We start from the raw sequence: 25,866 nt of genomic DNA on the forward strand, positions 1-25,866 counted from the left end.
CTTCAGGTTGTTTCATGTAAACATCTTCGTCCAAGTCTCCGTTAAGGAAAGCGGTTTTAACGTCCATCTGATGCAGCTCTAAATCGAAATGAGCTACTAGGGCCATGATGATCCTTAATGAATCTTTACGAGAGACAGGTGAAAACGTCTCTTGATAATCAATTCCCTCTTTCTGAGTGTAGTCCTTTGCAACCAATCTCGCTTTGTAGCGTTCAACGTTCCCATTCGGATCCAGTTTTGTTTTGAACACCCATTTGCATCCTACGGGTTTGACTCCGTTGGGTAATTCTACCAAATCCCAAACGTCATTTTTCTTCATGGATTCAAGCTCATCTATCATTGCTTTATTCCATTCAGAAGACTGATCACTGCTAATGGCTTCATTGTAAGAGATAGGATCATTGAGCTTTCCGGGATCCATTTCAGTCAGGTAGGTAACATAATCATCCCAATTAGTAGGCCTTCTTTGCCTAGATAACCTCCTGAGTGGATTATTGGGTTCAGCGTTGTCTTGGTTATGAGCGTTTGATGTGCCTTCGTCAAGAGGTATGATAGGTTCTGATTGTGGAGGTGAATTTGGAGTTGGTGCAGTAGCTTCAGGTACAGTAGTTGCATTGGGTACAAGAGGAGTAATCGGAGTAATGGTAAGCGACGAGTCCCCCCCCCCCCGCGTCTTGTACTTATTGCAATTCTTCGTAAGGGTTGGTACTGCTCCCTCTGACCTTGAAATCCTCCAGGAACGCGGCACGCTTGGTTTCAACAATACGGGTGACATGGGAAGGACAATAGAAACGATAACCCTTAGAATTATCAGGATACCCGATAAAGAAACAGGTAACTATTTTAGGATCAAGTTTCCTTAGGAAAGGATTATAAAGTTTTGCTTCAGCAATGCAGCCCCATACTTTCATATATTTAAGACTCGGTTTCCTTCCTGTCCAAAGTTCATAAGGAGTTTTAGGGACAGACTAAGAAAGAACTCTATTGAGTATATGAACAGCTGCTTTTAACGCTTCAGTCCAGAGGAATAATAGTAAATTAGTGTTGGCTAACATACTGCGCACCATGTTCATAAGGGTACGGTTTCTTCTTTCAGCGACACCGTTCTGCTGAGGTGTACCAGGCATGGTGTATTGGTTCACAATCCCCTGGCCTTTACAAAACTCATAAAATGGACCAGGAGCTTGACCCACATCAGTATGTCTTCCATAATATTCATCGCCTCTATCTGATCTCACAACTTTAATCTGACGATCTAATTGCTTTTCAACTTCAGCCTTATAATCTTTAAAAGTTGTAAGAGATTCAGATTTCTCCTTGATAAGATACAAGTACATGTAACGAGAATAATCATCAATGAAAGTGATAAATGAAGTATGTCATGTTATGCCAGCGATTTGGTAGGGACCAATAATGTCAGTGTGAATGAGTTCTAATAAATTAGAGCTCCTAGTGGCACCTTTCTTATTCGCTAATGTCATTTTACTTTTAAGACATTTGACACATGTTCCAAAATCAGAGAAATCAAGAGGAGGTAAGACTTCATCTTTTATGAGACGATTTAATCGTTCTTTTGAAATGTGGCCTAAACGCTGATGCCACAACATGGATGAAGTCTCTAAGTCTCGTTTCTCTTCCATCTTTGTGAGTGATTCATTAATGTTATATGACAACAAAGATTTGGAAAAGCCATCATCTAGTTATAATCTATAGAGACCACCATCCAGAACACCAGTACCATAAAGAACAGAATCATAGAAGATAGAGAGTTTGCGATGACCATGGGAAACAATAAAACCATCCATGTCTAACTTTGGTCCTGATACAAGGTTCCGAGTTACCTCAGGAACATATAAGGTATCATAAAGTTTAATACATAAACCAGTTTTCATAACTAATTTTAATGTTCCAATGGCCTTCACTTCTAATTCTCAACGGGTGTTATCTCAGTTGACTATGTGAGGTTAAATGAGAACATTGCGGACCCGTTAACAAAAGGCTTAAGCACAGATAAGGTGTATAGGTTGTCAAGAGGAATGGGACTAAAGCCCATAGATGAAGGGAATATGAGGGAAACCTAACCTAGTTGACTGGAGATCCCAAGATCTAGGTTCAATAGGCAAACTTAATCATAAACCCAAAGGGAGTCACTGTGGGGGGTGCCCCAAAATCAATAAAGGGAGTTTCTATACTTCCTAGTCCATTCCAATCAGTGACATGAAGGAAAGGTTAAGCATGTTGAGGTTAAGGATTTTGAGGAAATCCAAATTAACCATGATGCTTTTAATGATTCAGAGGAATCACCTATGTTAGAGAGAAGTGGGGTCGCTTCGAATGGATTTGTGGGGAGGCGCAAATCCTAGAGCTCTCGCAGAACCAGGAACGTGTTCCATGACCATAAACGGACACAACCATGAGGTCTTGACTCGACCAGGGAGAGTATTGAGTGAATGTATATTGTCGCCTACATAAATGGGGGATTGTTCAAGGACACCGCGTCTACAAGACCCTAGGAGGCTAAGTATGCTTCAAAAAAGGAGGTTCAAAGGTTACACCTACCTATCTTGCAATGCTCAACTGTTGAACGTGTATCGTTGAAACTTGATAGATCGATTTCTATTCATGTGGGGGATTGTTGGAAATTTTGTTAGGAAAATGATTTTTTCCTAATTTTGGACTAAAAATAAATATAATAAAATGAGCGGGTTTTATGTATTTATTTGTGGGTTTGTGTTCTACGTTGGAATGGCTTCGCAACGAACTAAACCATGTCCAAAACGGAGCTAAGATGAATGAGATATCGATGCTCAAAGTTTGGTGTTTGAAACTTGAATGCTGAAATAAGTGGGAAAGTGGCACCTTGTCCCACATAGGATGAGAGATGGAACTTAAAGGGGTATTTAAGTAGGATCTCTCCATCCTTATTGTTTCATGGAAGCACACACTAGTGTCCTCGCGAAGGGTGCGGAGCACCCTAACTCGCACTCGCACTCGCACACGCTCGCGCGCGCGCGCGTGGCGTGGGCAATGTGGCGCTTTGATGGCGCACTTTGCACTTCGCATCGCCGCGAGCCGCTTGAGAGCCACCTTTGTATTTTTGACCGCGCGCGTGTGGTGGAGCACAAGGGTTGCAAGGACCAACTGGTAGGTGATGCGGCGCATGACGTGGCAATCATGCGCATGCGCGCGCGAGTACACATGGCACGGAGGCGCGCGGTTGCGCGCATGGTGCATGGGTCCTGCTGTGTCGTGCGCGGCGCACCAGAGTGAGCCAATACGGCGCGACTGTGTGGCGCGCTCGTATAGGCTCACAGGTGACGTGGCGCACGCGCGCATGGACTTGAGCCAAGTGGACGCACCGCGCATGCGGGTGCAAACCTGCGCGCGCACCAGTGTATCTTGCGCGCGCTCATGCGCGCATGGACCTGAGTGAGTATGGCGCACGCGCGCATGGCAGTGAGCCAAGAGGACGCACCGCGCGTGAAGTTGCAGACCTGCGCGCGCGGCAGTGTGTCTTGCGCGCGCGCGGAAGCTTTCTGCTGCAGTTAATGCTAGTGCAGTTACATTCAGCATTTGAAACTGACGAAGTTAATGCGTTTGACTAAGAATTAAATGACGAATTAAAGTGCATTAAAGACGTTTAATGCAGTTTAATTCACCCATTTAATTCGTTTTTCAGTTTCTTCAAGACCTGCAATATAAATAGGAGGTTCCTATGGCAGATTCTTGACACCGAAATCCACAAGCTCTCTACAATCTTCTAACTGCAGACTTCTTCACTTTCCTTCAAGCTTTTGAGGTACACCTTCGGGTTGAAGTCAAGACCGGCGGTGCAACTGCTTGCGGCTGTTGTATCCTGGAAACAAACGTGTTCTCCTGGGAGACACGAAATTTGTTTTAAGGGACCCATGTCTAACACGATCCTCAGCCAAAGAACAGTTTTTCTGTTCGGATTTCTGTTCTTGTTTTTCCTTTTTCAGTTCTAATTGTATTTTCTTTTCAGTTGTAATTCTGTTATTGTGCTTGTATTTCAAGTTAATAAATTATTTTATTTATTTTACACGAACGGATTCCTACAATCTTAAAACAAATTTTAAAACACCGTTCGTGTAGAATCACAAACTTCTCTGCGGTGAATTCAAATTTTTTTTTCTCACAGCAGGTTGTGTTTTAAAAGGTTTTCCTCTGTTTTGATTCAAAGTAGCGACTTCGTCAAAACAGAACTCTGTTCTTCTACTCCTTCTTCGTCTTTGGGTTCTAAGATCTTCTCTTGTAGTCTTCAAAGTTGGACTTAGAAGCTACGAGTCTGATTTTGTTACTCATCGATCTTGTTAGTAAAATAATAAATCAGCACATTTATTATTCTAACAGTTTTATTAACTTGGTTTTGTGGAATTTTCAGAATGTCGACTGAAAATGCCAACGTCAACGTTGTTGTCGGTACCCCTGCCAACACTGTGGGAGCGTCCACAGTGGCGAATCATGTTGAACGACCCGAGAAGTTCTCGGGTCTCCACTTCAAAAGGTGGCAACAGAAGATGTTCTTCTACTTGACCACCATGAACCTTGCGAGGTTCTTGACGGAGACCGTTCCCCAACCTGCGGAAGAGGAGACCGATGCTCAGGCTCTGAGCGCGGTAGAGGCGTAGAAGCACTCGGACTTTATATGTCGAGGCTATGTACTCAACGGTCTCTCGGATGCGCTGTATAATGTGTACTATAATATCAAAACTTCCAAAGAATTATGGGAGTTTTTGGAGAAAAAGTACAAAACGGAGGATGCGGGAACAAAGAAATTTGTTGTCGCCCGTTTCTTGGACTTCAAAATGGTTGATAACAAGAGTGTTATGAACCAAGTCCAAGAGTTGCAAATTATACTAAATGACATCCACGCTGAAGGAATGGTACTTAGCAAAACATTTCAAGTGGCAGCCATGATCGAAAAATTACCTCCTGCTTGGTTGGATTTTAAGAATTATCTTAAACACAAGCGAAAGGAAATGTCGGTCAAGGATCTTGTTCTTCGTCTTCGTATAGAAGAAGAAAACAGGGTGGCCCAAAAAGGCACCATTTTGCAAGCTTCGGCTAAGGCAAACATGGTGGAAGTTGGGGAGTCCTCAAAGGGCAAGAAAGGCAAGGGTAAAAAGGACAACAAAGGGAAAGCAAAGGTTAACAACCTTGGACCTAAAAAGGGGGCTGTGAAAAAGAAGTCTACGCCTTTCCAAGGTACTTGTTACAATTGTAACGAGACGGGGCACCGTGCTAACCAATGCAAGAAACCTAAGCGTGAGCGTGCGCACATGGTTGATGAGGATGGTATGCCTCTAATCGCAATGATAACCGAGGAAGCGGCTATGATTGAAGAAGTCAACGCGATGGGTGAAAACCCAAAAGGATGGTTCGTTGACACAGGTGCAACCCGCCATGTTTGTGGAGACAAGGCTCTTTTCTCTACATTCAAGGAAGCTTCAGGTGAAGAAAAGCTTTATATGGGAAATAAAGCTACCGCAAGCATCAAGGGGGAAGGCACGGTCGTCTTGAAGATGACTTCGGGCAAGGAGCTTACCTTGACAAATGTGCTTTATGTCCTAGAGATACGGAAGAATCTCGTGTCGGGATGGATGCTCAACAAGTTTGGATTTCGTCTTGTGTTTGAATCGGACAATTTTGTTCTTTCTAGACGTGGAATGTTTGTTGGAAAGGGTTATGCCCTTAATGGTATGTTTAAAATGAATGTAATGGTTGTAAACCAAAACAAAAGTTTGAATGAAACTTCTACTTCTACTTACATGGTTGAGTCTTCTAATGTTTGGCATGGTAGACTAGGACATGTAAATTTTAATTCATTACGACGTTTAATTAAATTAAACTTAATAAAAACATTCCATATAAAGTCCAATCACAAATGCGAGACATGTGTTGAATCCAAACTTACGAGATCATCGTTTAAATCGGTTGAACGAATAACCGAACCCCTTGATTTAATTCATACCGATGTGTGTGATTTAAAAGCAGTTCCCACGCGTGGAGGAAATAAGTACTTCATCACGTTTATTGATGATTGTACTAAATATTGCTACGTGTATTTACTTAAGAGTAAAGACGAAGCAATAGAGAAGTTTATCTTGTATAAAAATGAAGTTGAGAATCAACTTAAAAAGAAGATAAAAGCTTTGAGAAGCGATCGAGGAGGTGAATATGTTGCACCTTTTGCCGATTTGTGCGCAAAAAGTGGCATTATACATGAGTGTACACCTCCTTATTCTCCACAATCAAATGGCATGGCGGAACGAAAGAACCGCACATTGAAAGAAATGATGAACGCCATGTTGATAAGCTCGGGAGTGAACCGAGAAATGTGGGGGGACGCCATTCTCTCAGCAAACTATCTTTTGAACAAGATACCTTTGAAAAATAGGGATGAAACTCCATATGAGTTATGGAGAAAAAAGAAGCCATCGTACAAATACTTGAAAGTGTGGGGGTGCCTAGCTAAGGTGATTGTACCACCTCCTAAGGCTCTTAGGATAGGACCCAAAACTGTTGATTGCATTTTCATTGGATATGCACATCAAAGTAGTGCACATCGTTTTCTTGTATATGAATCCAAGAATCCCGATGTACACAAACACATTATCATGGAGGCAAATTCTAATATCGTCTCATATTTTGAGAATGTGTTTCCTATGTTAGGACAAACACATGCACCTTCATCAAGAGCGGTTGATGAAGCCGGTCCAAGTTCGTCTACATGGTTAGATGAACCAGGACCAAGTTCATCTACCAGGATAGATGAAACACATGAACGACCTGAGGTCGAGGAGGGTGAGCTTAGACGAAGTAAACGACAAAGGGTTGAAAAATCCTTTGGTCCTGACTTCATGAGCTACATGGTTGAGGGTGAGCCCAATACCTACCGCGAGGCGGTTACCTCCGCAGAAGGACCTCAATGGCAAGAAGCAATTAAGAATGAAATTGATTCTATATTACAAAATCATACTTGGGAGTTAGTAGATCTTCCACCTGGTTGTAAACCACTTGGATATCGTTGGATATTCAAAAGGAAGATGAAAGCTGACGGAAGTATTGATAAATACAAGGCAAGGTTAGTAATCAAAGGATTTAGACAAAAGGAGGGTCTAGACTACTTTGATACTTACTCGCCTGTGACGCGAATAGCCTCTATACGATTGGTTCTTGCAATTGCGGCTCTAAGAAATTTGGAAGTTCACCAAATGGATGTAAAGACCGCATTTCTAAATGGCGATTTAGAAGAAGAAATTTACATGGAACAACCTGAGGGTTTTTCCGCCCCTGGAAACAAGGGTAAAGTATGTAAATTGGTCAAGTCTTTGTATGGCTTGAAGCAAGCTCCAAAACAATGGCACCAAAAGTTTGATCATGTCATGATTGATAATGGTTTCAAAATAAATGAGTGCGACAAGTGTGTTTATTTTAAAGACACACCAAGAGGTTATGTGATTTTATGTCTTTATGTAGATGATATGCTTATCATTGGGAGTGATGATAAGATGATCAACTCAACAAAAGACATGTTGAAAGCGAGGTTTGACATGAAAGACATGGGTCTCGCGGATGTGATTCTTGGAGTTAAAATCACTAGAACCCAAAATGGTCTTGTGTTGAGTCAATCTCACTACGTGGACAAGATCCTTGGGAAATTCAATTCGGATGATACGAGTGTAGCTCGATCTCCAATTGATAATACCCAACGCCTAAGGAAGAATAGAGGCGAGAGTGTTTCTCAGTTAGAGTACTCAAGGATCATTGGTAGTCTAATGTATCTAATGACATGTACTAGACCCGACTTAGCGTATGCTGTGAGCAGGCTAAGTAGACACACCAGTAATCCGAGCGAGGATCATTGGAAAGCTATCACGAGGGTGCTCAGATACATAAGATACACGAGAGACTATGGATTGCATTATACCCGTGATCCAGCAGTGATCGAAGGATACACTGACGCGAACTGGATATCGGATATAAAAGATCATAGATCGACAAGTGGATATGTATTTACACTTGCTGGCGCAACTATAGCTTGGAAGTCTTCCAAGCAAACGGTTATAGCTAGATCTACGATGGAATCCGAATTCGTCGCTTTAGATAAAATCGGGGAAGAGGCAGAGTTGCTACGTCAATTTGTAGAAGATATTCCAAGATGGCTAAAGCCGTTGACGGCGATCTGCATACATTGTGACAATCAGTCTGCTCTTGCTAGAGCACAAAGCATGATGTACAATGGCAGATCAAGGCACATTCGACGTAGACACAACATGGTACGACAACTTATCTCAACGGGTGTTATCTCAGTTGACTATGTGAGGTCAAATGAGAACATTGCGGACCCGTTAACAAAAGGCTTAAGCACAGATAAGGTGTATAGGTTGTCAAGAGGAATGGGACTAAAGCCCATAGATGAAGGGAATATGAGGGAAACCTAACCTAGTTGATTGGAGATCCCAAGATCTAGGTTCAATAGGCAAACTTAATCATAAACCCAAAGGGAGTCACTGTGGGGGGTGCCCCAAAATCAATAAAGGGAGTTTCTATACTTCCTAGTCCATTCCAATCAGTGACATGAAGGAAAGGTTAAGCATGTTGAGGTTAAGGATTTTGAGGAAATCCAAATTAACCATGATGCTTTTAATGATTCAGAGGAATCACCTATGTTAGAGAGAAGTGGGGTCGCTTCGAATGGATTTGTGGGGAGGCGCAAATTCTAGAGCTCTCGCAGAACCAGGAACGTGTTCCATGACCATAAACGGACACAACCATGAGGTATTGACTCGACCAGGGAGAGTATTGAGTGAATGTATATTGTCGCCTACATAAATGGGGAATTGTTCAAGGACACCGCGTCTACAAGACCCTAGGAGGCTAAGTATGCTTCAAAAAAGGAGGTTCAAAGGTTACACCTACCTATCTTGCAATGCTCAACTGTTGAACGTGTATCGTTGAAACTTGATAGATCGATTTCTATTCATGTGGGGGATTGTTGGAAATTTTGTTAGGAAAATAATTTTTTCCTAATTTTGGACTAAAAATAAATATAATAAAATGAGCGGGTTTTATGTATTTATTTGTGGGTTTGTGTTCTACGTTGGAATGGCTTCACAACGAACTAAACCACGTCTAAAACGGAGCTAAGATGAATGAGATATCGATGCTCAAAGTTTGGTGTTTGAAACTTGAATGCTGAAATAAGTGGGAAAGTGGCACCTTGTCCCACATAGGATGAGAGATGGAACTTAAAGGGGTATTTAAGTAGGATCTCTCCATCCTTATTGTTTCATGGAAGCACACACTAGTGTCCTCGCGAAGGGTGCGGAGCACCCTAACTCGCACTCGCACACGCTCGCGCGCGCGCGCGTGGCGTGGGCAATGTGGCGCTTTGATGGCGCACTTTGCACTTCGCATCACCGCGAGCCGCTTGAGAGCCGCCTTTGTATTTTTGACCGCGCGCGTGTGGTGGAGCACAAGGGTTGCAAGGACCAACTGGTAGGTGATGCGGCGCATGACGTGGCAGTCATGCGCATGCGCGCGCGAGTACACATGGCACGGAGGCGCGCGGTTGCGTGCATGGTGCATGGGTCATGCTGTGTCGTGCGCGGCTCACCAGAGTGAGCCAATACGGCGCGACTGTGTGGCGCGCTCGTATAGGCTCACAGGTGACGTGGCGCACGCGCGCATGGACTTGAGCCAAGAGGATGCACCGCGCGTGAAGTTGCAGACCTGCGCGCGCGGCAGTGTGTCTTGCGCGCGCGCGAAAGCTTTCTGCTGCAGTTAATGCTAGTGCAGTTACATTCAGCATTTGAAACTGACGAAGTTAATGCGTTTGACTGAGAATTAAATGACGAATTAAAGTGCATTAAAGACGTTTAATGCAGTTTAATTCACCCATTTAATTCGTTTTTCAGTTTCTTCAAGACCTACAATATAAATAGGAGGTTCCTATGGCAGATTCTTGACACCGAAATTCACAAGCTCTCTACAATCTTTTAACTGCAGATTTCTTCACTTTCCTTCAAGCTTTTGAGGTGCACCTTCGGGTTGAAGTCAAGACCGGCGGTGCAACTGCTTGCGGCTGTTGTATCCTGGAAACAAACGTGTTCTCTTGGGAGACACGAAATTTGTTTTAAGGGACCCGTGTCTAACACGATCCTCAGCCAAAGAACAGTTTTTCTGTTCGGATTTCTGTTCTTGTTTTTCCTTTTTCAGTTGTAATTGTATTTTCTTTTCAGTTGTAATTCTGTTATTGTTCTTGTATTTCAAGTTAATAAATTATTTTATTTATTTTACACGAACGGATTCCTACAATTTCAACAGAACCAACCTTGTTTAATTTTTTGGTTTTATATAATTTAGTTATTTTAATTTATGTAATTAGTTTATTTTTATTTTAATTAGGAAAAAATAAAGAAGGGATTAACTATGATAAATTGAGTATAGAAAAATATAAAATGTAAAATGTGGTGATAATGGAGAAATGTAAGTATGAGTTAAGATGTTATAGGATTGGAGTATTTTTTTTGGGCATCTTGTATAAATCTGATTTGGAGGTGAGTGTATTTAGCCCTTTGCACTAATGATCTCCTAACTCAAAAGAATTAAGGAGGAACGAATCTTAGAACCTCTTAAATATCTACTAGATTCGTTCCTCCTTAATTCTTTAAAACTGTTTTTATTTGAAGATTTATTTTTATAACAATATTATTATTTATTTTAATCATAAATAATGCCTTAATAATTTACAGAAATTTTATAATATTAACAAGAAAAAAAGTCCTTGTCCAACAACCCAGCTGAACAAGAGGCCAACCCAACCTGACTGAAAAAATGACCCATAATTATATATATCATATTTGATCATCACATCTTAAGTATCATATTTCATCAAACTTAGATCATCACATCTTGCAGGTGCTCTGATACTACATAAAGATTTGGATTGCTAATAAAATCTACAATGCCTATGGATCGATTATGAGTCCATCTAAGAGTGCACTAAATATGTAGACATCAGGTGCAATAGCTCGCCTAAAGCAATAACCTAGGAGTGCAAACCCGTCTTTGGTGCGATACAACACTTGATTGCAATGATCATGGGCTATTTATCAAGAGGGACACCCATTTGGTTGAAAAGGTCAAGAGAGGAAGAAAATGTTTCATTTTAGTAACATCAGTCAACAACTGATTAAACTTAAGAACGGATGGCAAAGGTCGTCTGTGTGACATTTCATGGTATCATTCAAGTTGGTATCTTTTTCAAACATGGATCGATATGAGGATACGTTGGAGTGAAGGGAAGCTTTGAGAGGACCTAACTGGATATAATAATTACGTCTGAACTTGAAGAAAAAAATATGTGCAATTCATCATCGTATCAGTACCTTTAGTTTATATGTGTTTGGTTATCAATACATGAACATTCGGCTTGCTACAATATTATCAAACCGTTAGTAAAATATCAAAAGTTAACCTTTAGGAAGTGACTAGATTTTAGAAATACCTGCATTTTTTTATAGCACCGGGAAGCACATCATTGTTGGGTTTGCACCATAAGCATGACTGGGTTCAACTGATTCTGCATCATGTCCTTTCTGGCTTCTAAATTCTCATCATTCATGTATCTTTTCAGACATCTTGCTTATGAATGATGACTTGCGAAGCTTGATATTTCCGACCGGGGGCGGAAGTCACCGGACCTAAAAATTTCTATAAAACCAAGGGGTCGAAAATGGATATACCCAAAAATTTCTATACGAAAACTACATACCCTCTACTACTGAGCGAAAAGTTCGGGGGGTCGGCCACCCCTTCAAAGCTTCGCCCATGATGATGAGAATTCAGAAGCAATGTTAGCCCGCAGCACAAAGATAATGGCTAATATTGTATTTAACTCAAACTAGCAAATAAAATTGATAAACTGTGAAATATCTATCATGTCTCAAGACAGTGATATTGCAGGATCAACAAGCAAAATATCACAAAACTACAACAAACACAGATGTGAATTCATTAAATGCAGAATGTCTGATGACCAAACACATGAACACCACTTTCCACATTTTGCAAGTTATAGTCTCCATTTCTTATCCCACCCACATATACTACTATTTCAGTTTCTCTCCCAGGTGCACAACCTAGGATGGTCCATTAATTCTTTTGAGACAAGCTTACCTAACAACTTAAGCATACTTCTATCTAAAGAACCAGCTGCTATCTGATCTATAAATAATGATAAAGTCGAAGCATCAAGTGAGTAACCTCTTCCATCATCCATTTCCTTTAAAAGCATCTTTACATCATCATAGTGCTTGTTCTTTGGAGAAAAACACGGTAAGTAACATTATCTGGGGGGCATCCACTCTCGTCCATTTTAAGAAACAATAACTTTGCTTCCCCCAACTGACCTTCCCGACAAAAACCACTGATCTCACGTTATATGTACGAACATTAAGTTGCAAGCCTTTGTCAATTAGACCTTGGAGAAGAACCCTCGCAATATCCACTTTCCCACATTTTCCTGCACCATCAATGAGGATATTGTGCACAACAATATCAGAATTAAGCTTGCTATCACCCATCAAATGAAAAAAAAAAAAAGAGAGAGAGCCTCTTCTACTTGACGATTGTTGCAAAGGCCCTCTAAAACTATTCGATAAGTGTATTGGTTTGGGATTTGGCCTTGTGCATGCATCTCATCAAAGAGTTACAACGCCCAACCTGAAAGAATCCTTGTATCATGGTGTTGTAAGTGACTACATTGGGCTTTAAACCTTTTCCAGTCATTTCGTGAAACATTTGCATAGCTTTTTCTATGTTCAGATTTTTGCAAAACCCATTCAACAAACTACTGTAAGCGACAACATCAGGGACGAGACCTCTAAGCGTCAGTGAATCAAAAAAGTTTTTTTTGCTTTGATCATTTCACCTCGCAGACAGTAACCATCAATAAGTGAGTTGTATGTCTGGAACCTCACCTCTCTCAATCATGATGTTGATAATAGCCTCAGCTTCTTCTACTTTACCTTCCTTGCAAAAAGCATCAACTAAAGGTACGTACATCTGGAGAAATCATCCTCCATTTCTTCTAGCAGCTTTGAGGCCTCATCCCAACGACCTAAGTTACAAAGGCCATGAATTACAGAGGTGTAGGTAATGACATTTGGTAAAATTCCTTTTTCAAATACCATTTCTTTAAAGAGCTTGAAAGCATCATCCATCATTTTATCCTATCAATGATGGTGCTATATGTAAAAATATCAGGCTTGCAGTTTGTTTGTTCCATTAGCCTGAGCAAAGCAACTGCTGTGTCGTTATTACCGAACTTGCAAAGCCCTTTAATCATAGTGCTGTACATAACAACATCAGGTTCACAAAGTTTTTGTTTGATGAGCTTCTTGAATAACATCTCCGCTTCAAGAATCCTATCTTCAAGAACGAGTCCGTCTAAGAGGGCATTAAAGATGTACACATCAGGTGCAATTGCTCGCCTAAAGCAACAGCCTTGCAATGCTGATGGAGTTGGACACCAAGGGAACACATTTGGTTGAAAAGATGAAGAGAGGTAGAAAAATGTTTCATTTTGGTAACAGCTGATTAAACTGAACAACAGATGGAAGCGGGTGTCTCTGTGACATTTCATCGAACAGGTTGAGTGCATGATTCAAGTTGGTGATTTTGTAAAGCATGGATCGGTTTGTGGAGAAATTAGAGTGAAGAAAGAAGGATATGGTGATAAAATTAGGTCTGAATTTGATAAGAAGAGAATTTGTGAGACTCATGATCGTATCGGTGTCTCCTCAGGGAAACGGAGTTGACGCTTGAACCTAAAAATCGAATTTTGAAAGCATGTTCTTATTCAAGTATTAAAAATTTAAAGCCTATTTTGTGCATTTAATTTACAGATGACAAACAAAAAAAAAAAAAAAAAACCAGCCCAGCTGGTATACTTAAAACCCGAAACATCCGGGCAACGTATACCCAAAACCCGATGGGTACGAGACCGAGTATGAGATTAGAAAAAAAAATTCACAGAAAACTTTCAAAATAATTTAGGCCTCGGGCACAATAAAAAACTGGGCCAAAATTGTGGTAAGGGTAAACAGTGGCGAAGCTTGAAATTTCCGACCGAGGGGGCGGAAGTCACCTGACCTAAAAATTTCTATAAAACTGGGGGGTCGAAAACGTATATACCCAAGAATTTCTATACAAAAACTACATACTCTCCACTACTGAGCGAAAAGTTCAGGGGGTCGGCCGCCCCCTCCCGCCCCTTAAAAGCTTCGCCCATGAGGGTAAATGAATTTAAAAAAATAGGCCTTCATGGTGAAGCCAAGCCTTGAACTTGAAACCTCTACATTATTTTGAGATGATTTTTTTCAGCCCACCACCAACAATTTTATGTACAATAAATGAATACGAATCTTAAATACATAATTTACTATATATATAAAGCTTATAAAAACTTTTCGGGCTACTTAAAAATTTGGGCTTCGAGCGACGGCACAGATTGGCCGGCCCTGTATGGAACGGATATGCGATCACACGTTTGTTTTATGTTTTATGGTTGCATGTGTCAATAGTGTTACCGTGAAAAGAGAGTTGTGATGCATAAATACCTCTTTCATATTTATTAATACCAAGGGTATTATAGTTTTCTTTATCATGACTTAATAGAACTATACTGACGGTGTCAGTGTGATGTGGACTAAAACTGTTAGAATCAACAAACTAATGGGTAATAGATGCAATTTTTAAATTATTGTGCTAAGAGTGTTAAAATCATCAAACCACATGGATGAAAATTGTAGTTTACTCTAAATATTAAAATGATAATTTTATAAAAAAAAATTGACGCATAACCTCATCGCCTAAAACTCGTTGCCCTTGCCTCGATTATCTCTCTCCACCTCTCACTTGGTCTCTCTCTCTCTCTCTCTCCTTCCATTCATGTATTCCGAATATGTGTTGCCAACGGAGATGTGTGGTGAGAAGGAGGAGAAGTGTGTTGGGGGAAGGGTGATGAAGTTTGAGAAGTCGGCACTATATGGTTGGTTAGGCTTGTTTTTTTTGTTTTATTTTCAAGTGAGTCCAACTATTAAAAGTTGTTTGCTATTTTTATTTTTAATAGTATTGTATTTTGGTCGATAAAAGTTTTAACAAAAAAAGGGGTAATGTCTACCTACACGACTACGCCATGAACCATCCATGTAATTAACTCTTGATTTTATTTAAAGATTTACTTACTTATAAGGCCAGGGGGTGTGGCTTAGCGCCACCCCGCCAACTAAGCAAGTATAGCGCCCCTGGGGCGCCATCGACCACACCGCCGCAATTAAAGGGAGGGGGGGCATCCTCCTTCCGCCAGCACGTTAACGAGTAGAATTTGAGGGAACCAAGGTGAGTTTGCTTTAAAGGGGGCGCTATAGTTTAAAGGGGGGCTATTAGGGGTGTTCATCGAATCGAATATCCAATTTTCGAATTATTCGAATAATTTTTATTTGTCCTTGAATTCGAATTCGATTGTATTTGATTAAAACCTACCCAATTCGATTTGAATTTGTATTCGAATAAAAAACCCAATTCGTATTCGATTAAAAATTCGAATTCGAATTCGAATCGAATTCGAATAAATTCGATTTGATTCAGTTTCTTTTAAAACATGTAAATAACTATTAAAATGAAACATAAGTTTTAAAGCAGCCATAAAACATTCCAAATTTTTTTTTTGAGCGGCAAACACACTATATATATAAATATATAGAGCCCAGCAAGGGGCTGGGGAAAAGTCAAAAACAGAACAAAACGAACAGAAAGCAGAAAAATTACCATAAGTCTAACATTCAAAACGAGAATTCGGGAATAACCACTACAAGTTAATATTTTTAGGGTTAGAAATCTACTGATAGATTTGTTACTTAGGTTTTAGTTATGGGCCATGTAGTGGGTTTGTTAATGGGTAATTTTAATACTTGGAATAAATTTTTAAAATAATTTATAGTATAGCCCAATAAAAGTTATATATGTATTATATATAAAAATAATAAATAAAATGTATAATTTTTATTCGAATTTCGAATCGAATTTGAAATTATAAATTCGTATCCGATTCGTATTCGATTTACTTGACTCGAATTGAATCGAATTCGAATTCGGATTTTTATAATCGAAACAAATTCCTGATAATCGAATTTCGAATTTTTCGAATTCGAAACGAATTCTGAACACCCCTAGGCTTTATACCACACTCTGCAAGTTAAAGGAAGAGGCTTTAAAGCCCCTGTGTGACGTGGCGGTGAGGTAACGCTGAGTTGTCGTGATAAAGCCCCTAGGGGTTTTATTCCAAACCCCTGTAGCCTACTAAAGGTTGTGCTCCCTACCTCCCTTTGTTTTTTTATTGAATGTACCCCATGCCTAATCACATATATGAATTACGAGGATGTAACATCCATGATCATGGAAACAACAATGTACTAAAAATAGATACAAGTATGTAAACATATAATAAATGATACCCATTGAATAAACACATGAAGACCAAATAAAATTCGGTACAGATTTCTTATCTTCTACACTTTGAAGGTACAATCTTCATTTCCCTTCATCAGCAATCAATTTTCAACTACATAAAAAACCGGGACCTTCCATCACTTTACTTGGCACAAGCTTACCTAACTAAAGCATGCTATGATAACATTCCAAAGATTTTGAATAATCAAGGGTTGATTGCTAATACAGTGCTGCTTTTAGAAAAGAAAAACTATGATCTAGCTATGATATCCACATTGTTGATATATATAAGAGTAAAGTGCCATTTTGGTCCCTGTGGTTTGGGCAGTTTTGCCAGTATAGTCCAAAGGTTTCATTTATAGCCCGTGGGTCCAAAAACTTTTCACCGTTGCCATTTTGGTCCAACTGACTTAATCCCATCCAAGAACTCTGTTAAGTCAGGTAAAATTTTGTCGTTTTCTTTTATTTATAACAATTCATTTATTAAACCCTCTCCTTTTAACCCATGATCTTCAACCTATGTGACCATGGACTCCTCTTAGAAGACCTTATGTGATGAATATAACATTTTTACTGTATACAGTTGAATGTGTGTATCTCAAACATAGCAATCTATGAATATGTTTGTATATATGTATCTAAACAAAACAAAACAAACGATGTGAACAAACATAATTACCTACAAAAAATCAATTCCATAACTAATATTAGTTTCATTAGAAGGGAATGCTGCTACAACAGAGTCTCCTTTAGACACATGAACAGGTTGAGTAAGGGTGCTACTTTGTCATAATCTAATTTCATGTTTCAGCAAAAATCTATTGACGCAGGAATTAAAAGTGAACGGAAATCGAAATACCTTCCTGTTCCGGCTAACTCCAGCTAGATTCTCACCTTTGATAGATCACCGGAGTGAAGTGTCTGTCCTGTCTAGCCGGAGTGAAGTGTCCGCTGATTGTCTGCTGCTGCTTACCGGTCTGCGATTATCAAGTATTGTACGTGATACATGTGATAGGTTATTAGAGAGAGAAAGACAGGGGTTGGAGAGAGAGTGACATGTATGGATCTCCATGAAATCAGAGCGGAGGATTTGAAAGCATTCTGGCGCGTGGGATTGTCATTTGAGCATGAAACAGAACATAGAGTTGCTTGCTTTCTGTTTATTCAAAATAGGTTGAAGAAAATGGATTAAAATGGGAGGGTTTAATAAATGAATTATTATAAATAATAGAAAAAAGACAAAACTGTACCTGACTTAACGGAGTTACAGCTGGTATTCACGAAACAAGCAAAACATCATTAAACTACAACAAATGCTATTTCAGTTTCACTCCCAGTCGCATAAGCTAGGATCGTCCATTAATTCTTTTGGCACAAGCTTACCGAACAACTTTAGCATACTCCTATCTAGTGAACCAGCTGCGATCTGATCTATTAATAATGTTAAAGTTGACGCATCAAGTGTGTAACCTCTATCATCCATTTCCTGTAAAAGCATCACCACATCATCATAGTGCTGGTTCTTTAGATATCCTTGGAGAAGAACACGGTAAGTAACATCATTTGGCGGGCAGCCACTCTCATCCATTTTAAGAAACAACAACTTGGCTTCCCCCAATAGACCTTCCTGACAAAAACCACTTATCATCACAGTGCATGTACGAACATTAGGTTGCAAGCCTTTATCAATTAGACCTTGGAAAAGAACCCTCGCAATATCCACTTTCCCATATTTTCCTGCACCATCAATGAGGATATTGTACACAACGATATCAGAATTAAGTTTTGAATCACCCAACAAATGAAACAAAGAGAGAGCCTCTTCTGCTTGACGGTTGTTGCAAAGGCCCTCTAAGATTATTCGATACGTGCATTGGTCTGGAATTAGGCCTTGTGCATGCATCTCATCGAAGAGTTTGTGTGCATCTACACAACGCCCAACCTGAAACAATCCTTGTAACATGGTGTTGTAAGTGACCACATTGGGTTTTAAACCTTGTCTGGTCATTTGAGGAAACATTTGCATTGCCTCTTCTATATTCCGATTCTTGCAATACCCATTCAATAAGCTATTGTAAGTAACAACATCAGGAACGAGGCCTCTATGTGTAATGGAATCAAAAATCTCCCTTGCTTTAATCATTTCACCTCGCAGACAGTAACCATCAATAAGTGAGTTGTATGTCACTAAATCTGGAGCCTTACCTCTCGCAACCATGATGTTGATAACAGCCTCAGCTTCTTCTACTTTACCTTCCTTGCAAAATGCATCAGCTAATACATTAAAGGTTTGCACATCCGGAGAAATGTTCTCATCCTCCATTTCTTTTAGCAGCTTTGAGGCCTCATCCCAACGACCTAATTTACAAAGACCACAAATTAAAGAGTTGTAGGTGATGACATCTGGTAGAATACCTTTGTAAGATACCATTTCTTTAAAGAGCTTGAAAGCGTCATCTATCATTTTATCCTTGAAAAGACTATCAATGATGGTGTTATATGTAAAAATATCAGGCTTGCAGTTTGTTTGTTCCATTAGCCTGAGCAAAGCAACTGCTGTAACGTTATTACCGAACTTGCAAAGCCCTTTAATCATTGTGTTGTAAGTAACTACATAAGGTTCACAAAGTTTTTGTTTAATAAGCTTCTTGAATAGATTCTCTGCTTCAAGAATCTTATCTTCGAGGACGAGTCCGTCTAAGAGTGCATTAAATATGAAGACATTGGGTGCAATAGCTCGCCTAAAGCAGCTTCCTAGGACTGCGAAACCGTCTTTGGTGCGATACAACTGACAACAACACTTGATTGCAATGCTCATAGAATATTCATTAACAGGGACACCAAGAGAACACATTTGGTTGAAAAGATGAAGAGAAGAGGGAAAATGTTTCATTTTAGTAACAGCATTCAACAACTGAGTGAACATAACAATAGATGGCAAAGGGCGTCTCTGTGACATTTCATCGAACAGGTTGAGTGCATCATTCAAGTTGGTAATTTTATCAATCACATGCGAGTGAGTACCGTATTGCAAACCTAACTGGAAAGATAAGAAAGGGGAGTTGGTAATAGAATTACCTCTGAAAGCATGAAGAACAGAGTTTGTGGTATTCATCATCGTCAAATGTTTGAGGTTCTAGCCGGCGGAATGGGTTTTCTTTATTTGTTTCGGTAAATAAATAAAGAGTAAATTACAACTGGGGTGTTTTAAGTAAAGAAATTTCAGCCTCGTCATTTATCTTATCGGTTTTTAACATTTTATGTCATTTAGCCTAACTTAGTTAAATTTTTCTGGTTAATTCTTACTAAGTGCCTCTCATATGAGGACAAAATGATCTTTTCATCTCAATTTTATATTAAAAAACGAAATAAATAAATCTCTTTTATACTCTCCATTTTTTCAGTCGATCGCTCGTTTTTACAGTTAATCCAAACAAAAATATAATGCATGGTTTGGAACTGGAATTATAAAATCAAAGTAAAATATATAAATAATGAATAGTCTTATCTCTTCATTACCTGTTGACAATGGAGCAATATTTTGGAATTAATCTTTGTTTTCTTATAAAACAATCAAAAGAACTGACCATTAGAATGGTCGGCTCATATGCAAACAACTTCTTATGAAAACTACGATGGGATTAATAGATAAAGCTACGATAATGTTGGAAGCTTACCATAAATTTCATCGATATCGTTTTGTTCTAGTGCTTGTCGTATGTAGAAGGCACCCATTACAAGGTTTGATTCACGTTCCTTTTTTCTAGTAGGGTTTTTTAGCGAAGTTTTGAGAGAGCTAATAGCCATGGTTTTTGAGATGAATATGAACAATGAGATGCTATGAGATGCAAGGGGGGAAATCGAAATTCATGTTAAATTGAGATGAAAAGACCATGTTGCCCTCATGTAAGAGGCACATGGTAAGACTTAGACAAAAAAATTTAACTAGGTTAGGGCTAAAGGACATAACATGCTAAAATTTGGTAACATAAAGAACACAGCCTGTAATTTCTTTAGTTAAAGGACACCGGTTGTAATTTGATACAAACATAAAGGACACCGGTTGTTATTTACTCTTAAGCAGTGTTGCAAAAGTCGGATTCCTCGGCCGAGTACTCGGCGAGTACTCGGTCCTCGGACCTCCACCTTGGCGACTTCCTCCTAGGCGGTCTCAACTAGTCGGCCTCGGGAGTACTCGGTCCTAGTCGGCGCCTAGTCGGCCTAGTCGGAGCCTAGTCGGCCTAGTCGGAGCCTAGTCGGCCTAGTCGGTCTAGGCGGTCAACGTGGTTTTTTGACTTTTAATCGGTCAAACTTGGTAAAAATCGGCCTACTCGGCCTTGTACTTGGACTACTCGGCCTTGTACTCGGACTACTCGGCCTTGTACTCAGACTAGTCGGACTTGTATTCAAAATATTTGAACTTTAAACATGTTTCATTTTAAATTATACCCAGTTGACATGAATTTTGCTTATTTTAACACATAAATAATATATAACAATTAATTTTATTTATATTTACCATGTCCGCGTACTCCCCGAGTACTCTCCGAGTACTCCGATTACTCCCAACTCCCCAGTCGGCCGACTAGAGACCGCCTAGCGACTTTTACAACACTGCTCTTAAGTAACAGAAAAACAAAGTTTGGTGGTCAAAATAAAAGACATCAAAGCTACAATGGTGGACCCCCGCCTTTTACCTATCTCTACGTGTAACCATAGAACCTTGTATGCCATTTTTGTAATTAACTTTCAAAATATGGGTTTTTTTGTCTACTTTTCCTAAGAATCTACCTTAAATGTTATATATAGTAATGTTAACCGATAAAAATTTTAGGCGTTATGCGGTGAGAATTCTGTTAGTATTGGTTTGTTTCATTGAGGTATCGCTACAGTACTATTACTCGGTAACCAAAAGTAAATATCTAAGAAAATAAAGTCATGCAATACCTTAAAAGGATATCACCATGTGTTTAACATCAATCGAAACTATAAAACGAAGATAGATAACAATTGTGATAGCACCGATCTGGTTACCGAAAGAAAGAAACATAAAAAGATATATGCTATATTTGAGCCGATTCGGTTCAACGCTAAGTGGCAATAATTTGATTGGTCAGCTCTGTTTTGGCTTTTGTTTCGACAATAACATGTTGGTGCATACGTCTGTCGACTTCGTCTTGTATCGAGTCTTGTATTAAGAATGTTAGATCAGGGCACGTAGTCCGAGATATATGTAATTCCGCTTGAAAGTATGTGCATGTAATTCCGCGCGGAATTAGATTCCGCTTGGAATCTAATATCGCTTGGAGCACCTTTCAAACAGAATTAAACACCTATATATACCTTATAAGCGAAATCAGTTGTAACGATTCCGGTTTCAGTGCCGAACTGCTGCCGAAGTGTCGTCTCGCTGTAATTTGTCATCAAATCAATCATACGACAGTTTAAAGTGATATTCTTGCTGAATTGACCTCAATACGACTGTTTCTGCCTTTCGTATTGAGCATAAACGCTTCTGAACGACTCGCTCAGGTCAGCAAACGATCCTACAGGTGGTATCAGAGCTCAGGAGGAAGAGTTCATACCAATTCAGCTGCAAATTCTGATTTCTACACCTTCTTTTTCAAATTAAACTTGATTTTACGGTCAAAATGCTTTGATTTTCGAACATCATGTGCGCAATACTGTTTTAACAAACCCTAGAAAGTTTCAGAACTAAAACGACTTAAAACTCGTTCAATTTGACAAATTTCACATCGAGATGATGACGTCAGCTTAATTCCGCACGGAACTTGTGGTAATTTCGCTTCAAAAGATTAATTCCGTTCGAAAGTTCAAACGAAATCAGCTAATTCCGCTTCAAAGTCATAATTCCGTTTGAGTGATTCCACGCGGAATTAGTAATTCCGCTTGAAAGGTCTGATCTTGCTTGATAATTCCGCACGGAATTAGTATTCCGTTTGAAAGGTTGTTACCTCAAACGAAATTAGGGTAATTTCGTTTCAAGGTTAATCTCGTTTGGACTGGTATTTCATTTGAAAGTTGTAATTCCGCATCAAGTGATCCCGTTTGAAAGATAATTTCGTTTGAACAGGACTGTTTTGTGAACTTTGAAAAACCAAAAAATAGAAGAGGAATTCTATAACGCCTTTGCTACCCCGATTACTGTTACTCAGCAACAATGTTGGAAAATGAAACGGGGACGATGCAAAAACCGCCTAAGCTCATGAATATTGAGGAGTATAAAGGTTGGGAAGGACGGTTTGAAAACTGGGTTCAGGCAAATTATTTAGATGCTTGGGAATGCTTAGAGACGAAATATGTTAAACCGACAAATGACGATGAAGAGGAGATTGCTATTAAAGATATGAGTGTTGATGATAAAAAGAAATACAAAAATGAAAAAATGATGTTAAGTCTACTACAACAAGCTGTGAAAGAAGACATCTTGGTCTTATTGCAACATAATGGAAGTGCTTATTCGATTTGGAAAGCTTTAAGATCGAAGTTTGTTGGTAGTCAAGAGATGATTAAAAACAAAAAATCGCTTCTGAAGAAAGAGTTTGATCTATTTAGAGGTTTGAAAACTGAAAGCACAAAACAGATAATTGAAAGGTACTACAATCTGTTGGTAAACATGAGGAGGGTGAGCATCAATAAGGACAATGAGGAGTTGATTGAGAAATTAGCTGATGCTTTGCCACATGAAACTTGGGGCACATATCTCATGATGCTAAGGAACAAGAAAGGTTTTAGCAATCTGACACTTAGCAAGTTTATTGAAAAGATTGAGGCTCAAGAGATAGAGCAGAGAAAGATCTCAAGAATGAAAGATTTCGATGGTGAACAAGACATTGGGCTTTATTACAAAGCAGGGTTGAATGACAAAACCACCAACTTGTCTACAAAGGTTGAAACTGCTTTCAATGCAAAGAGTTCATCGGGAGGTTCATCCGAAGGATCAAACAGCAACACAAGGTTTTCATCATATCCATCATTTGATCCAAACATTTCAGCAACAAAGAATGGCAAGAAGTTACAATGCAACATTGTACTGAATCTGGAGAATGATCAGGATTATTCTGAAGAACTTGCCAAAAGCCATATGTCTTTGTTGGGGACTGTGTTAGAGTCTTACGGAAGTTTAGTGGCAGGTCGGATCGGAAATCCAATGTTGACAAAAGAGGATTACGATCAAATAGATGCTGAAGAAATGGAATTAATGGATATAAAATGGTGTTTGGCGAGTGTGTTAAGACGAGCTGAGAAATTTAAGCAGATCACAGGAAGATATGATTTACGTGACGCTAATGTTTCTACTTTAGGCTTTGATAAATCTAAAGTCACTTGTTTTCGTTGCAAGGAAAAAGGACACTTCAAGAGAGAGTGCAAGAATCGCGAAGCAAGTGGAGCTCAAAATCCGTTCAACAACAACAATGATTACTATCGGAAATCGATCTATCATCAAGTTACTCAACAGCCACATCAACAACAAGTGCAAACTGCTCATGGCAGGAAGGAGATTGAAGAATCATCAAAGAGAGCATGTTTGGTGAATCAAGAAGATTTCAGTTGGGACAAATATATTTCAGCCAACAACAAAGCATGCCTAATCAATCAAGATGATGAAAAGTTGCCAGAAGGCTTTAGCTGGGCAAATTTCAATTGGGATGATTATGATCCTAATAAGACTTCAAATCACAAAGATTTTGTTGCTCGAATTGAAGAAGATAGTGATGATGATACTGCGTATTATGCAAAAAGAATGGCTAAGCACTTGAAAATGATGGTAGAAAGTGATAGTGAAGATGAAAAAGCTAAAAAGAAAAAGAAAAAGGTTAAAACACCAGTCAGCAGTGATGATGAAGATGTTCCGGTGGTCAGAAAAGAAAAGTGAAAGAAGTTCTAGCTTTCAAAATTGATGAAGAAGCTGATGCAAGAAAGAGTCCGGTGATTTGTGAAAACTGTGAAGCTGTAAAGAAACAAAACAGTACGTTGATTCACAACATGAACAGGTTGAAAGAATCTTATGATGTGCTGAGCAAAGCCACGAATATGTTCAATGAAACGAGCGAAGAACAGGCAACAGCAATGAAAACACTTCAAGGAACTTTCATGATAAAGCAAAAAGTTGTGAACAATTACATTGAGAAGTGTGCTGCTTTGGAACAAAAACTGGAAATTCAAAGAATTGAAACAGAAAGAGTTAATCGTTTGTTAAAAAGTTACTCATGTACTTCTTATGTCATTGACATGATTTATCCAACTGTTGAAGGCATGAAAGCATTTGAGGATGATGAAGTAACTGAAGAACAGAAAGTATCTGAAGAAAAGATTCCTACTAAGAAGAAGGATACTAAAGTAAAGACATCTGGTAAGAAACAAGGTGTCAGTTACAATAAGTGTCCACCCTCGCTTGAAAATGGATATTCTCCGAGAAATCCAAATTCAGAAAGAGTAAAAAAGGCAACAAACTTACAGTGGGAGTCGGAGTCCTTAGTCAATTTGCCAGAAAATATTGATGTTACTTTCACATCGTCTGACACTGATCAACAATCTCAATTGATGAAGTAAGTGGTGGATCATGTGTTAGATAACGATGAAATCGAGGAGTCAAAGTCAGAGTCTATGTTAGAGTCAAAGTCTGAATCCAGCATTCCGAATCAAACTAACAAACAGGGCAAAAAAGTTTACAATAAAGAATTCTTGTTATCAAAATCTAATTTGGATGACGAAACGTTTAAAGTTGCATATACTTTGAATGATTCTGACAAATTATATTCTGATGAGGAATTTCCAATACGAGGTGTCAAAACTGAATTAATCAAAAAGGTTTTCAAATTGACAAAAATTAATATTTCTGAAATAAAAGATGTAAATCTTTCTGAAAAACCTAAAAAATACACCTCAAGAGTTCGACAAAGAGAAAACAAGAAAAAGGGTTACAGTTCTGGTTCTGGTTATCGAAAGAAACCAAACCATAACGGTAATTTCAAAAAGAAAGGATTAGGTTTTATTCCACCAGAAAATCATAAAAATGAAAAATATGTTCGAGATTTTAAATCAAAAATGGTATTTGTTTCAGGTACATCTTCTGAAGAAGAAAAAGAAAAATTGTTTAGAAAGCAGTCAAACAGAGATTTCCTTGCGAAGAAGCAAGAAGAGATGCGGACTGTTGATCAGAAGAAGGAAACGAGAACCTGTTTCAAATGTGGAAAAAGTGGTCATATTGCCATGAACTGTTCACAGGCAAAACAAATCAAACAGGGAGTTTCTAAACTGAAAGAGAAAGTAATTGAGTTTGAACCACCAATTGAGAGAACTAAA

The 25,866-nt window shown here is 39.1% G+C and overlaps 2 protein-coding genes across 2 annotated transcripts; both read right to left on the reverse strand.

Annotated features, from left to right (window-relative positions):
- Positions 1 to 11,842: 11,842 nt before the first annotated feature.
- LOC110931002 (putative pentatricopeptide repeat-containing protein At1g12700, mitochondrial) lies at positions 11,843 to 12,611 on the reverse strand. The gene is made up of 3 exons (XM_022174398.1): positions 12,438 to 12,611; positions 12,205 to 12,346; positions 11,843 to 11,907 (listed from the first exon to the last, which is right to left on the reverse strand). Exons 1-3 carry the CDS (start codon positions 12,609 to 12,611, stop codon positions 11,843 to 11,845), a joined length of 381 nt encoding a protein of 126 aa, XP_022030090.1.
- Positions 12,018 to 19,657, reverse strand: LOC110930993 (putative pentatricopeptide repeat-containing protein At1g12700, mitochondrial). The gene is made up of 3 exons (XM_035979892.1): positions 17,869 to 19,657; positions 17,790 to 17,809; positions 12,018 to 13,259 (listed from the first exon to the last, which is right to left on the reverse strand). Exons 1-3 carry the CDS (start codon positions 19,655 to 19,657, stop codon positions 13,077 to 13,079), a joined length of 1,992 nt encoding a protein of 663 aa, XP_035835785.1. The 3' UTR covers positions 12,018 to 13,076.
- Positions 19,658 to 25,866: the final 6,209 nt, after the last annotated feature.

Source organism: Helianthus annuus, chromosome 11 (assembly GCF_002127325.2).
Source record: "Helianthus annuus cultivar XRQ/B chromosome 11, HanXRQr2.0-SUNRISE, whole genome shotgun sequence".
NCBI classification, from domain to species: Eukaryota; Viridiplantae; Streptophyta; class Magnoliopsida; order Asterales; family Asteraceae; genus Helianthus; species Helianthus annuus.